Source organism: Salvelinus namaycush, chromosome 5 (assembly GCF_016432855.1).
Source record: "Salvelinus namaycush isolate Seneca chromosome 5, SaNama_1.0, whole genome shotgun sequence".
Taxonomy (NCBI): domain Eukaryota; kingdom Metazoa; phylum Chordata; class Actinopteri; order Salmoniformes; family Salmonidae; genus Salvelinus; species Salvelinus namaycush.
In genome coordinates, this window is record NC_052311.1 from 65664668 (window position 1) to 65678978 (window position 14311).

The window sequence follows — 14311 nt, forward strand, 5'->3', positions numbered from 1 at the left end:
TTTGTGAGAAGAGAAATGTGCAGGTCTCTACCCCAAATTAATGGGAAAGATGAGCAATGCTACCCACTGTAGCAGGATATACCGACAACATACACACTTTAGCTTGACTGTTGAGGTAAGACTTGAGTGAACTGTCCCTTTAACGACTCTGTCCACTCTCAATCTGAATGTAGTAAGAGGACCACAGTCTCAGGTGATTAAGGTTAATGCTAGAGTTAGCACATGGAAAAAGACTAGTACTATGAAATAAAAGATCTCACCCTGACACTTACCAAAGGAGTGGTTGATGACCTCAAACAGAGCAAAGTAGCTGGCCGTTATGCTGTCCATTTCTACTTTCATGACCACAGCCTGTGGGAGAGTGAGAAAGGCCTGTGCATTAACAAGGAGGCCTGTGCATTAACAAGGAGGCCTGTGCATTAACAAGGAGTGCTGTGTACATTTATGGTCCAGCCTAGAATTGTTTAATATGGGTCCAAGTGGTAACCAAGGTGTGAGGGTGTGGCCTGATGTACCAGGGAACTAGGTGTGGCCTGATATACCAGGGAACTAGGTGTGGCCTGATATACCAGGGAACTAGGTGTGGCCTGATGGTCCTGGGGACTAGGTGTGAGGGTGTGGCCTGATGGTCCTGGGGACTAGGTGTGACGGTGTGGCCTGATGGTCCTGGGGACTAGGTGTGAGGGTGTGGCCTGATGGTCCTGGGGACTAGGTGTGAGGGTGTGGCCTGATGGTCCTGGGGACTAGGTGTGAGGGTGTGGCCTGATGGTCCTGGGGACTAGGTGTGAGGGTGTGGCCTGATGGTCCTGGGGACTAGGTGTGAGGGTGTGGTCTGATGGTCCTGGGGACTAGGTGTGAGGGTGTGGCCTGATGGTCCTGGGGACTAGGTGTGAGGGTGTGGCCTGATGGTCCTGGGGACTAGGTGTGACGGTGTGGCCTGATGGTCCTGGGGACTAGGTGTGACGGTGTATATGTAAGGGCTGTATGTGTAACTAGAGGTTAGGGGTGTGTTACCTGGTAGACCTGGTCAGTAGTACAGTTCTTGCGGACTCGGACTGTGACGGTGGTTTTATCAGGCATGGCTATCCTCAACTCCACATCTGATACACCGTTATAGTTCTACGGAGAATGGGGGATGGCAAGAGATGACTTACGGCCAGGCGGGTGAGAAGGCGGTCACAGGACCACTCATAGGCCAGACATGCACAGACACACACAGTGTAGACAGAGATGGAAAAGCAGGAGAGGAAACCAAAAAGAAGAATAAAGGACAGATGCCAGCCCCATCTCTCACACCACACATCCCAGAGGATAGGATGAGAGGAGAGAGAACAGCAGAGAGAACAAGAGAGAAAGAGTCTAAAACAAGAATACATCTTAGAGAGAGGAATAAGAAAACACACTCAGAATGACACGCTTACCTCATCAGACTCAGACAGAAACTCCTGCATGACATCACTCTCCCCAATCACCCTCACTGAACACACTGTGAAGAGAGAAGGGAGAATGGGCAGCAGGATGGTGGAAAGGAGGGGAGAGAGAAGGTAGAAACACTGAGAAAGGCAGATCCATTGTAGACACTCCCATGAGCCTCTATGAGTAGCCTGTTATCCTGACCATCTCTACCTCCTCTCTAAGACACTCCCATGAGCCTCTATGAGTAGCCTGTTATCCTGACCATCTCCACCTCCTCTCTAAGACACTCCCATGAGCCTCTATGAGTAGCCTGTTATCCTGACCATCTCCACCTCCTCTCTAAGACACTCCCATGAGCCTCTATGAGTAGCCTGTTATCCTGACCATCTCTACCTCCTCTCTAAGACACTCCCATGAGCCTCTATGAGTAGCCTGTTATCCTGACCATCTCTACCTCCTCTCTAAGACACTCCCATGAGCCTCTATGAGTAGCCTGTTATCCTGACCATCTCTACTCCTCTCTAAGACACTCCCATGAGCCTCTATGAGTAGCCTGTTATCCTGACCATCTCTACCTCCTCTCTAAGACACTCTCATGAGCCTCTATGAGTAGCCTGTTATCCTGACCATCTCTACCTCCTCTCTAAGACACTCCCATGAGCCTCTATGAGTAGCCTGTTATCCTGACCATCTCTACCTCCTCTAAGACACTCCCATGAGCCTCTATGAGTAGCCTGTTATCCTGACCATCTCTACCTCCTCTCTAAGACACTCCCATGAGCCTCTATGAGTAGCCTGTTATCCTGACCATCTCTACCTCCTCTCTAAGACACTCCCATGAGCCTCTATGAGTAGCCTGTTATCCTGACCATCTCTACCTCCTCTCTAAGACACTCCCATGAGCCTCTATGAGTAGCCTGTTATCCTGACCATCTCTACCTCCTCTAAGACACTCCCATGAGTTCCTCTATGAGTAGCCTGTTATCCTGACCATCTACCTCCTCTAAGACACTCCCATGAGTTCCTCTATGAGTAGCCTGTTATCCTGACCATCTCTACCTCCTCTCTAAGACACTCCCATGAGCCTCTATGAGTAGCCTGTTATCCTGACCATCTCTACCTCCTCTCTAAGACACTCCCATGAGCCTCTATGAGTAGCCTGTTATCCTGACCATCTCCAATCCTTTCCTTTTCACATTTCTTCTTCCTCCTCCTCCATGCATGTATTGCATCAACTTCCACCTTCTTCCAGTTATCCCTCCATCTCTCATTCCACCCTTTCTATCACCTTTCCAAAGGGTTTTTACTCCATATTTCTCTGGCCTAATCTTTCTCCCCCCTCTCACCTTTCTCCAGGTATTCCTCCAGTCCCCTGCGTCTAGCGTCTAGTTGTTGTTCAGACAGGGAGAAGGGCCATTTGCCAGGTATTTTGGGGAAGGTGTAGTTGGCAAACTCTCTCTTCAGGTTCTGGTTGAGGATAGCAAACTCCCTGTACCTCTTAGAGCACAGCTGTCTGCCTGCCATGTACACATTATACACCTGCAAACAGAGACACACAGTTGAAATATACTTTAGGCATTTTTATTTTATTTAACCAGGCAAGTCAGTTAAGAACAAATTCTTATTTACAATGACAGCCTAGGAACAGTGGGTTAACTGCCTTGTTCAGGGGCAGAATGGCAGATTTTTACCTTGTCAGCTCGGGGACTCGATCTAGCAACCTTTTGGTTACTGGCCCAACGCTCTAACCACTAGGCTACCTGCGGCAATACCTACATGTTATGTAAATCTTTCCTCAGTCATTTTATCTCTCCCTCCCTCTCTCCCCTGGTTGCGTTCAGTGTATTTGCATGTTGGGACAGATGAGGACAGGTTGTTTGCACCACTCCCTCCCTCTCTCCCCTGGTTGCGTTCAGTGTATTTGCATGTTGGGACAGATGAGGACAGGTTGTTTGCACCACTCCCTCCCTCTCTCCCCTGGTTGAGTTCAGTGTATTTGCATGTTGGGACAGATGAGGACAGGTTGTTTGCACCACTCCTTCCCTCTCTCCCCTGGTTGCGTTCAGTGTATTTGCATGTTGGGACAGATGAGGACAGGTTGTTTGCACCACTCCCTCCCTCTCTCCCCTGGTTGAGTTCAGTGTATTTGCATGTTGGGACAGATGAGGACAGGTTGTTTGCACCACTCCTTCCCTCCTCCCCTGGTTGAGTTCAGTGTATTTGCATGTTGGGACAGATGAGGACAGGTTGTTTGCACCACTCCCTCCCTCTCTCCCCTGGTTGAGTTCAGTGTATTTGCATGTTGGGACAGATGAGGACAGGTTGTTTGCACCACTCCTTCCCTCTCTCCCCTGGTTAGTTCAGTGTATTTGCATGTTGGGACAGATGAGGACAGGTTGTTTGCACCACTCCTTCCCTCTCCCTGGTTGAGTTCAGGTTATTTGCATGTTGGGACAGATGAGGACAGGTTGTTTGCACCAATCCCTCCCTCTCTCCCCTGGTTGAGTTCAGTGTATTTGCATGTTGGGACAGATGAGGACAGGTTGTTTGCACCACTCCCTCCCACTCTCCCCTGGTTGAGTCCAGTGTATTTGCATGTTGGGACAGATGAGGACAGGTTGTTTGCACCACTCCCTCCCTCTCTCCCCTGGTTGCGTTCAGTGTATTTGCATGTTGGGACAGATGAGGACAGGTTGTTTGCACCACTCCTTCCCTCTCTCCCCTGGTTGAGTTCAGTGTATTTGCATGTTGGGACAGATGATGACAGGTTGTTTGCACCACTCCTTCCCTCTCTCCCCTGGTTGAGTTCAGTGTATTTGCATGTTGGGACAGATGAGGACAGGTTGTTTGCACCACTCCTTCCCTCTCTCCCCTGGTTGAGTTCAGTGTATTTGCATGTTGGGACAGATGAGGACAGGTTGTTTGCACCACTCCCTCCCTCTCTCCCCTGGTTGAGTTCAGTGTATTTGCATGTTGGGACAGATGAGGACAGGTTGTTTGCACCACTCCCTCCCTCTCTCCACCCCCCCTTCCTTTCTTTCTCCTTCCGTCCATCTACTCACCACAAACCTCTCCTGGTTGAGTTCAGCGTGTTTGTATGTGGGGACGGAGATGGGGACGGCCTGTTTGTCGCTGTAGTCGTAGCAGGACTGGGCTGAGCCGTCGTCTCCAGGGTCCAGACAGTCAGCCTCCTGGGGAGGTACAGACAGCACGGCCAGCATCAGCTCCATCTCCCCCGCACGGATCAGATCCACCACCTGCTTATGGGTCGCCCCCTCTACGTTCACACTATTACTGAGAGGAGAGAGGGAGAGAGAGAGATAGGCAGATACAGGGAGGTAGAGATTGAATATTCATTCATTATTGGGCTAGGGTATACTGAGTCATCATTGCAAATGAGCAGCAGCACTCATACATAATTAGAAACTAGCATTGGTTCTTTCTGCCTAAAATGAATTGTGTTGTTGACGTTTCTTGCTGCCTAGTCAGTGTCTGTCTTGGTGTGAGTGGACAAACCCTCTTGTATAACAGTGATCATCCTATATTAAGTGCCAGTCTGAGTGTGTCTTGGAGTGAATGGACGAGCCCTCTTGTATAACAGTGATCATCCTATATTAAGGGCCAGTCTGAGTGTGTCTGGGAGTGAATGGACGAGCCCTCTTGTATAACAGTGATCATCCTATATTAAGTGCCAGTCTGAGTGTGTCTGGGAGTGAATGGACGAGCCCTCTTGTATAACAGTGATCATCCTATATTAAGTGCCAGTCTGAGTGTGTCTGGGAGTGAATGGACGAGCCCTCTTGTATAACAGTGATCATCCTATATTTAGTGCCAGTCTGAGTGTGTCTGGGAGTGAATGGACGAGCCCTCTTGTATAACAGTGATCATCCTATATTTAGTGCCAGTCTGAGTGTGTCTGGGAGTGAATGGACGAGCCCTCTTGTATAACAGTGATCATCCTATATTAAGGGCCAGTCTGAGTGTGTCTGGGAGTGAATGGACGAGCCCTCTTGTATAACAGTGATCATCCTATATTTAGTGCCAGTCTGAGTGTGTCTGGGAGTGAATGGACGAGCCCTCTTGTATAACAGTGATCATCCTATATTAAGGGCCAGTCTGAGTGTGTCTGGGAGTGAATGGACGAGCCCTCTTGTATAACAGTGATCATCCTATATTTAGTGCCAGTCTGAGTGTGTCTGGGAGTGAATGGACGAGCTCTCTTGTATAACAGTGATCATCATATATTAAGGGTCAGTCAGTAGACGTCATGATAAGGCTGTCAGCAGGTCTAATGTTCACCTCAGCCGGAACTCTGACGTCTCCCATGGCAACGGGGTCACAGTGGGTTCGCGTCACTCAGATGACTGTGCGTCAGAGCATGAAATAGTAAGCTGGACTTGTGACCTCTGCAGGGACTCTGTGTGTGTGTGTGTGTGTGTGTGTGTGTGTGTGTGTGTGTGTGTGTGTGTGTGTGTGTGTGTGTGTGTGTGTGTGTGTGTGTGAGAGAGAGACTGGGCCACTCAGATGGCAGCGTGTCAGGGCATGAGACTGTGTGTGTGTGTGTGTGTGTGTGTGTAAGCAGCAGGAGTGCTGACGTCTGCACTGCAGCAGCCTATTGTAAATATTACAGTTACCAACTGTAGTTAAGCTCACAGTTCACACAGTAGAAACTATTGATACAGAAGAACCCAATCCTACCTTGAGGATACACATGATGTCAATGTGATATTTCTGTATAAGTTCACAGGAAAATATATGACAAAGTAGCCCTTTGCCTAATAAACCCAGGCTATCTATCATGTTACATCAGTGACTGAGAGGAACAGAAAGCAGGCCAAAGGTTACAGCATCAACACACAACACTGCCAGACAGACCACCTGAGACCACCTGCAGTGGAGATGCTCCACAAGCACTGCAGCTAACACTGAGGAAGACACTGGTGACATAAAACAAACAGCTCAGACTGATAACAGACAATGACAGAGATACACACACTCCAATGTTTCACCAAGGAAACGGACAGCCGGCACAACTCCTAATCAGTGTGTGTGGGTAGAGAACACAGTAGGTCCATTCTGTAATCTGTAGCCGTATGCGTCCAAACATGTTGATCACTGCATGTATCCCTTACAGGTGTTAAAAAACCCAGACTAATTTCCTTAAATCACTACTCTCTAAGCTGGCTAATATTTAACTGAAAGCTGCTGAGGTAGTCATACCCCACACACACACACACACACACACACCACACACACACACACACACACACACACACACACACACACACACACACACACACACACACACACACACACACACACACACACACACACACAGAAAGACAGACAAAAACACTTCCAAGTCTTTCTCCAGTCTAGTCTGGTTAGAATTCAGGAACAACTGTGGGTCATATAGCCATGAGGGTTTGGACTGGACTGGAGGCTGTCATAAAGGCATGGGTAGGGGGCTGAGAGGCAGAAGTTCTCTGTGACTGTGTGTGTGTTCTCTGGGACTGTGTGTGTGTGTGTGTGTGTTCTCTGGGACTGTGTGTGTGTGTTCTCTGGGACTGTGTGTGTGTTCTCTGGGACTGTGTGTGTGTGTTCTCTGGGACTGTGTGTGTGTGTGTTCTCTGGGACTGTGTGTGTGTTCTCTGGGACTGTGTGTGTGTGTGTGTGTGTGTGTGTGTGTGTGTGTGTGTGTGTGTGTGTGTGTTCTCTGGGACTGTGTTGCTGAGGAGTGTGGATTTTGGAGAGCAGTGGAGATGCTCCACAAGCACTGCAGCAAACACTGAGGGACTGCTGTGTGTGAGCATATGGAGCACATGGGCAGGTGTCTCTCCCTGGCATAGATAATTGTGTTGCTCAAGACACACACACACAAACACACACACACACACAATGGGCGTGCAACCACCCGTGCACGCACACCAATATTGGAGTCAACAAACTGCCAGGCTACTGCACGGCACCCAATCATAAAGCAGCAAATGGTGAGCCAACAAATCAAAACAGAAAATTACTGAGAGCACATCCAATCAGATGAGCCCTATGTATCCTGTATGCAGCAACCCCCCTCACTCACTTTTTCTTCCCCTCACACACACACACACAGGTACTGATGCTGAACTGTATGCTGCCTGCTCCTTGCCATGGCAACAGAACCTAACATCACCAAGCTAGCTACCCCTGTGCATACTAAACCTGTCGCAAAGACCAGACAGACACACTGCACTCTCTATGCATTGCAGCATCCGCATCCAGACAGAGATGGCATACTATGGCTATTGTTGATCTATTACAATTAGGAAATGTTAAAGTCCCAATTTAATTGAGACTAGATATAAATAATTTGGGCACACTATTAAAATACCTATTATCATCATCATCAAGGCAAGTAGGTAAAATATTGGCTGACTATGAATGTGCACGCATTGAATGGCCATTTTCCATTGAATGGCCATTTTTCTATCATCTGGTTCAGTTGTTAATAAGAATGACAGATGCTGTTTTTCTGGTAACGTGATGTGTAGGGAAGGAAGGAACCTGTGTGTGTGCTGGTGTTAATATAATTAACTTGTATCCAAGTTCAGAGAGTCAGTGTGACTGGAATTCGTAATGATCACATGCTCTCACACAGACCGTCTTTTCATTGGGATGAACCGGGTCTTCTGCCCTGTACACTCCCGATAAGACTGGTACAAGCACAGACTGATGCATGAGTTACCAAGGCTTTGTTAGCCTAGTCTCCAGGTCAAGTGAAACATATAATTTAACGTCGCTAGCTAGCTATGATAGTTTATGGCGTTGCACTGAGCTGAGGACAACAGCTTGTGAATTATGGAGTTAGCAGAACACGGGCAGCAGAACACGTTTGTTTCACGAGCCAACTGCAGTGCACAGGAGCTGACATGACAATTACCGTCCTTTTTAGCTTTGCTGTGGTCTGTTTGTTTTGCTCTGCCTTGACCAAATATTGAGCTAGCTTACGCATGTAGTTAGCAGCTACCAGATAGCAAGCTAACTCTTACTTACACTTCCAGAATCCGGTCCCCTTTCGAGATACCGGCTCTGTCCGCTGCACCTCCCGGTAAAACAGCACTGACATGCTGTAGCGGGGCATACAATTCCCCGTTGATGCTCCGGAGTTGTCCTCCTTCGCTAACCTGTCCCCTGACATTGAAGCCATATCCCGAGTCAGACTTGACTATCCGCACCAGTCGCGGGCCTGAAGTAACGGTAGTCACCGTTTGGCAACTGCCGGTGCCCTGCGTTGGGCTGACACCGGAGCCGTTACGAGAGGATGGCTGAACTAACGGAGGTGCCACCGAATTAATTCCCTCTCCCTCGACGTCTGCCATTTCCCGTCAGCCTGTTTCTCCCCTTATCCACTTTGAGTCTCCCACACTTCAAGGTAGCTCTCCTAGTTATCTAGCTAGCTTGCTAGAAGCGATGGAGTGAGGAGGAGCGACCAAGTCAACGAAAACCGATTTGACTCGAGAGACTGCCCTCCCTGGAACCCGCCCCTCGTCTGGTTAGAGTGGGTCTCTACTGCGCAACCGCAGCATCAAGATACTGGGCGCGTTTGAGTGGATACATTTTCTCAAGTCGATGGTCACTATGGGATCAATATCATGCCAAGTGTATTGTGAACTCACAGCATGTATTTTGTATTCGTGTATCATGATCTGTACAAATAAGTACCAATCCACAAATGTAAATCAATTTCCACAAGTGTAAATCATCAATCCACACATGTAAATCACTTTCCACAAATGTAAATCACTTTCTACAAATGTAAATTGCTATCCACAAATACAATTCACTATCCACAACCAAACACGTTTTGATTTGTATTTGTAAATCGATATATTGCATTAGAATTTTTTTTATACCTGCAGATATGCAGGTCATTTCCAAGGGCCTTACATAAAATGACCGCAATAAAGACTAAAAGTTCTCACGCCAAGAAGCGATTTGTAGTCATAGAAAAAACATCTCTCGCGTAGAAAAAAGTTATCATGCGTAGAAAGCGATTTGTAGTCGTAGAAAAAAGGTTTGTACCCATAATAAGCGATTTCTATAAATCGCTGGCAGCCTCTCATTCGGTCATGTTGAAGCCTGCCTTTCAATGCTGCAGAAATTATACAATGGTAACCGTAATATGTTAACCATATGTGTAACCATAGTATGTCCAACGTAAATAATCGAAACCCTAGCCCTAGATTACTCTATATATGCAACACTATTGCGGTGTACACCCGTTCATCACCCAAATAGTTGAATTAGCTGGCCAGTGTGATAGCACCACTAAATGTGAAGGATGTGTATGGAATCAATATCATGCCAAAAGTATTGTGAACTCACAGCATGCATTTAGTATGTATGTATCATGATCTGTACAAATAAGTACCAATCCACAAATGTAAATCACCAATCCACAAATGTACATTTATTTTTTATTTTTTTATTTCACCTTTATTTAACCAGGTAGGCCAGTTGAGAACAAGTTCTCATTTACAACTGCGACTTGGCCAAGGTAACTTCTAGTTGGTCCCAATCCCGGATCCGGGAGCACCCTCATCAGTAAAAAAGCTGACTAGCATAGCCTAGCATAGCGCCACAAGTAAATACTAGCATCTAAATATCATGAAATCACAAGTCCAAGACACCAGATGAAAGATACACATCTTGTGAATCCAGCCATCATTTCTGATTTTTAAAATGTTTTACAGGGAAGACACAATATGTATTTATATTAGCTAACCACGATAGCAAAAGACACAACTTTTTTTTCTCCACCATTTTTTTACTGCATAGGTAGCTATCACAAATTCGACCAAATAAAGATATAAATAGTCACTAACCAAGAAACAACTTCATCAGATGACAGTCTGATAACATATTTATTGTATAGCATATGTTTTGTTCGAAAAATGTGCATATTCAGGTATAAATCATAGTTTTACATTGCAGCCACCATCACAACTCTCACCAAAGCAACTAGAATAACTACAGAGAGCAACGTGAATTACCTAAATACTCATCATAAAACATTTATGAAAAATACACAGCGTACAGCAAATGAAAGACAAAGATCTTGTGAATCCAGCCAATATTTCAGATTTTTTAAGTGTTTTACAGCGAAAACACAATTTAGCATTATATTAGCTTACTACAATAGCCAACCACACAGCAGCATTGATTCATGCACGTTAGCGATAGCAAATAAACCAGCAAAAGATATTACATTTTTCACTAACCTTCTCAAAACTTCATCAGATGACAGTCCTATAACATCATATTACACAATACATATATTGCTGGTTCGAAAATGTGCATATTTAGCGGCACAAATCGTGGTTATACAATGAGAATAGTAGCCAAGCTGCCAACAAAATGTCGGGAGAAATCTTGGGAGAGGCACCTAATCTAATCAATAACTAATCATAAACTTGACTAAAAAATACAGGTTGGACAGCAAATGAAAGATACATTAGTTCTTAATGCAACCGCTGTGTTAGATTTTTAAAATTAACGTTACTACGACATACAGCGTGCGTTAAAGCGAGACCGCACCGAAATTAATGGCGGAATAGTAGTGTAACATTTTTCAACAGAACAACGAATTAACATCATAAATAGTTCTTACTTTTTGATGAGCTTCCATCAGAATCTTGTGCAAGTTGTCCTTTGTCCAGAAGAATCGTTGCTCGGTTGTAGATTGTCATCTTCAACTTTGGAATTAGCAGCAAACGTTAGCCATGTGACGAAGACGTGTCCAACTCACTATAACGCAGCACAAATGAAATACCGAAAATCGCAATATACTGATATAAACTGATATAACTCGGTTTAAAATAACTACATTATGATGTTTTTAACACCTATATCGAATAAAATCAGAGCCGGATATATCTAAAGCCTATAACGAGAGCTTTTCAGAATGCAATCCTGAGGTCTGTCTTGCGTCATGATGAACGTTGAAAAGAGTGCACACCCGGGTTCCAAGAGCTTTTATACGGCCTCAGAACTACCCAGACACTCCATTCCAATTCTCACTGCTTACTGACATCTAGGGGAAGGCGTATGCAGTGCATGTCGACCCATAGATTACATGGAAATTTATAAACTGACCCTGGAACAGAGCCCCCGATTTGAGATTTTTCAGTTCCTGACAGGAAGTTTGCTGCAAAATGAGTTCTGTTTTACTCACAGATATAATTCAAACGGTTTTAGAAACTAGAGAGTGTTTTCTATCCAATAGTAATAATAATATGCATATTGTACGAGCAAGAATTGAGTATGAGGCAGTTTAATTTGGGAACGAATTTGAAAAGTGGAAACAGCGCCCCCCTATTGAGAAAAGGATAAAGCAAAGCAGTGCGACAAAAACAACACAGAGTTACACATGGGATAAACAAATGTACAGTCAATAACACAATAGAAAAATGTGTATACAGTGTGTGCAAATGAAGTAAGGAGGTAAGGCAATAAATAGGCCAATAGTGGCGAAGTAATTACAATTTTGCAATTTACACTGGAGTGATATATGTTCAGATGAGGATATGCAAGTAGAAATACTGGTGTGCAAAAGAGCAGAAAAACAAAAACAAATATGGGGATGAGGTAGGTAGTTGGTTGGATGGGCTATTTACAGACGGGCTGTGTACAGCTGCAGCGATCGGTAAGCTGCTCTGACAGCTGATGCTTAAAGTTAGTGAGGGAGATATAAGTCTCCAACTTCAGTGAATTTTGCAATTTGTTCCAATCATTGGCAGCAGAGAACTGGAAGGAAAGGTGGCCAAAGGAGGTGTTGGCTTTGAGGATCACCAGTGAAATATACCTGCTGGAGCGCGTGCTACGGGTGGGAGTTGCTATTGTAACAGATGTATAATGTACTCTCCATGCGTTGTGTTTTCTCATAATAAATCACTTCGGCCAGTGGTCCCAGTTGAGCATCATTTATTTCTGCTGTTGTTAAATGGGAAACAGCACGTTAGTTGTGCAGGGCTTAACAGTGTTGATGGCTGTCGATGGCAAAATCCCTTGCATCACATTTTCATACTGGGCGAACAAAATACAAAAATACAATACAAAATATAACATGTGTAAATACCTGTTGTTAAATGCGAAACAGCACGTTAGTTGTGCAGGGCTTAACAGTGTTGATGGCTGTCGATGGCAAAATCTGTAGCATGAAGACAACTGTGTTAGCCGTGGCTTATGTGACCATGACATCGGTGTATGCTAGCTAACACAATTATTTCCAGCAATCATATGCCAAAGCACATCCCAGAAAGCCCCTCAATCCCTAACAGGTACCATATACCCACACATGTATAAAATCAGTAACGTACAGCAAACTTGTACACATTGTAAAATAGAAAATAGAAAACAGTATTCAGAACGTGATCTACCCCTTGCATCACATTTTCATACTGGGAAGACCTGACGTTCGCGATCTCCCCCTATCTGCAAGCGGGGCCAATCACAACACCCCTTATTGTCATCAGAGTTGAACTAACCAATAAGAATGCTTGAACATCAAATACACATTTCTTTAGAGGCAAGTGGAAACATAACCAACCCTGTTACATTCTCCCCTGCTGAATTACACTTGCATACTACAAAGAAACGAAATGAGGTATGCAATACCTTGCAATACATATGTCACCAAATATTCCAGTGCAAAGACTATTCTCTAAAGAGAATTAGGGGAATTCAAAGACCCCGTAGGAAAACATGCCTGTTACATGTTCAGTACACTCAGTGACAATAAGAACCTCAGACAGAAAAACCTTGGCCTACATGACCCCTGACCCATTACCTCTATAGGGTCTCTTGAAAGTTAAAAGTAAAAAATAAAAAAATAAAAAAATGTGGCTACAGACTTGGATTCTAATCCTACACCCACACAGGTACTCTAATGAATTCTGTATGAAAAACCCTCTGTGTCTGCATAGTCTCAATGAGTCTCACTGGGCGTTTCCTAACTCGACCAGCCCCTGACCTGACAGTCCTAACAGAGTTATCATTACGTTTAACCTGTTCAACTACAACCACCACTGGTGGGTCACTGTCCACAGTCGATGGGTAGTCAAGGTCAAGGGTACTGTGACTGTTGCTGGAACTTGTGCCACCAGTGGCATCTTCAGAATGTCTTTCTTCCTCAGAGGGTTCGGACATTTCTTCTCCAAAGGTTACCTCTGACATGCTTGTGCCACCAGTGGCACCCTCAGAATGTGGTGAGTTCTGAGGGTCCCTCGCCAGTGGCCCATCTTCCAGCACATCTAGGGTCTCTTTTTCAGAGGGCTCCGACTGTGTTTCCTCCGAGGTCTGTTCTGATACCCACACACTAGTCCTCTCACCGATGTCCATTTCTGGTATATCATTCATGGATGAGTCCTCCATCTCCTCACTCGGATCCTCACGGTCTCCCGTATTAGGTGTCTCTAAGGCAGTGTCAGGGAGAGGCAAAAAGTTTACAGGCATTATCAGATTACGGTGGACCGTTTTCTCCTGGCCAGTCGACATGTTCTGTATCTTAAAGATGTGGATGTCACTATTCTTCTCCGTAACAATATAGAGGTTGTTCTCCCAGCGATCCGCCAGCTTCCTCTTTCCACGTTCACCCTTATTCGCCAGCAGCACCCGATCACCGACCTCCACTGGAGCTCCTCTGATCTTCCTGTTGTAGAGGCCCGCTTGCCTCTTCAGCTGTTTGGTTGCCGACAACTGTACAGTCTCCATGGCCTCCCTCAGGTCTCTCGTCAGGGACTTGACGTACTCATCATAGTCCACAACATTTGAGTCTTGTAGCACCGTACCAAACATCATGTCGACAGGCAGACGTGGGGTTCTCCCAAACATCAACTGGAAAGGGGCGTGGCCCGTG

The 14311-nt window shown here is 45.6% G+C and overlaps 1 protein-coding gene across 1 annotated transcript in view; it reads right to left on the reverse strand.

The window, feature by feature from the left end:
• LOC120047280 (sorting nexin-27-like) overlaps positions 1–8888 on the reverse strand; it is a 30028-nt gene extending 21140 nt beyond the window's left edge. Inside the window, exons 1-6 of the mRNA XM_038992806.1 lie at positions 8449–8888; positions 4479–4710; positions 2763–2955; positions 1422–1486; positions 1015–1119; positions 241–351 (exon numbers count right to left, since the gene is read on the reverse strand). Coding sequence (XP_038848734.1) covers positions 241–351; positions 1015–1119; positions 1422–1486; positions 2763–2955; positions 4479–4710; positions 8449–8774 — 1032 coding nt within the window. The 5' untranslated portion in view covers positions 8775–8888. The remainder of the gene's footprint in view (positions 1–240; positions 352–1014; positions 1120–1421; positions 1487–2762; positions 2956–4478; positions 4711–8448) is intronic.
• Positions 8889–14311: the final 5423 nt, after the last annotated feature.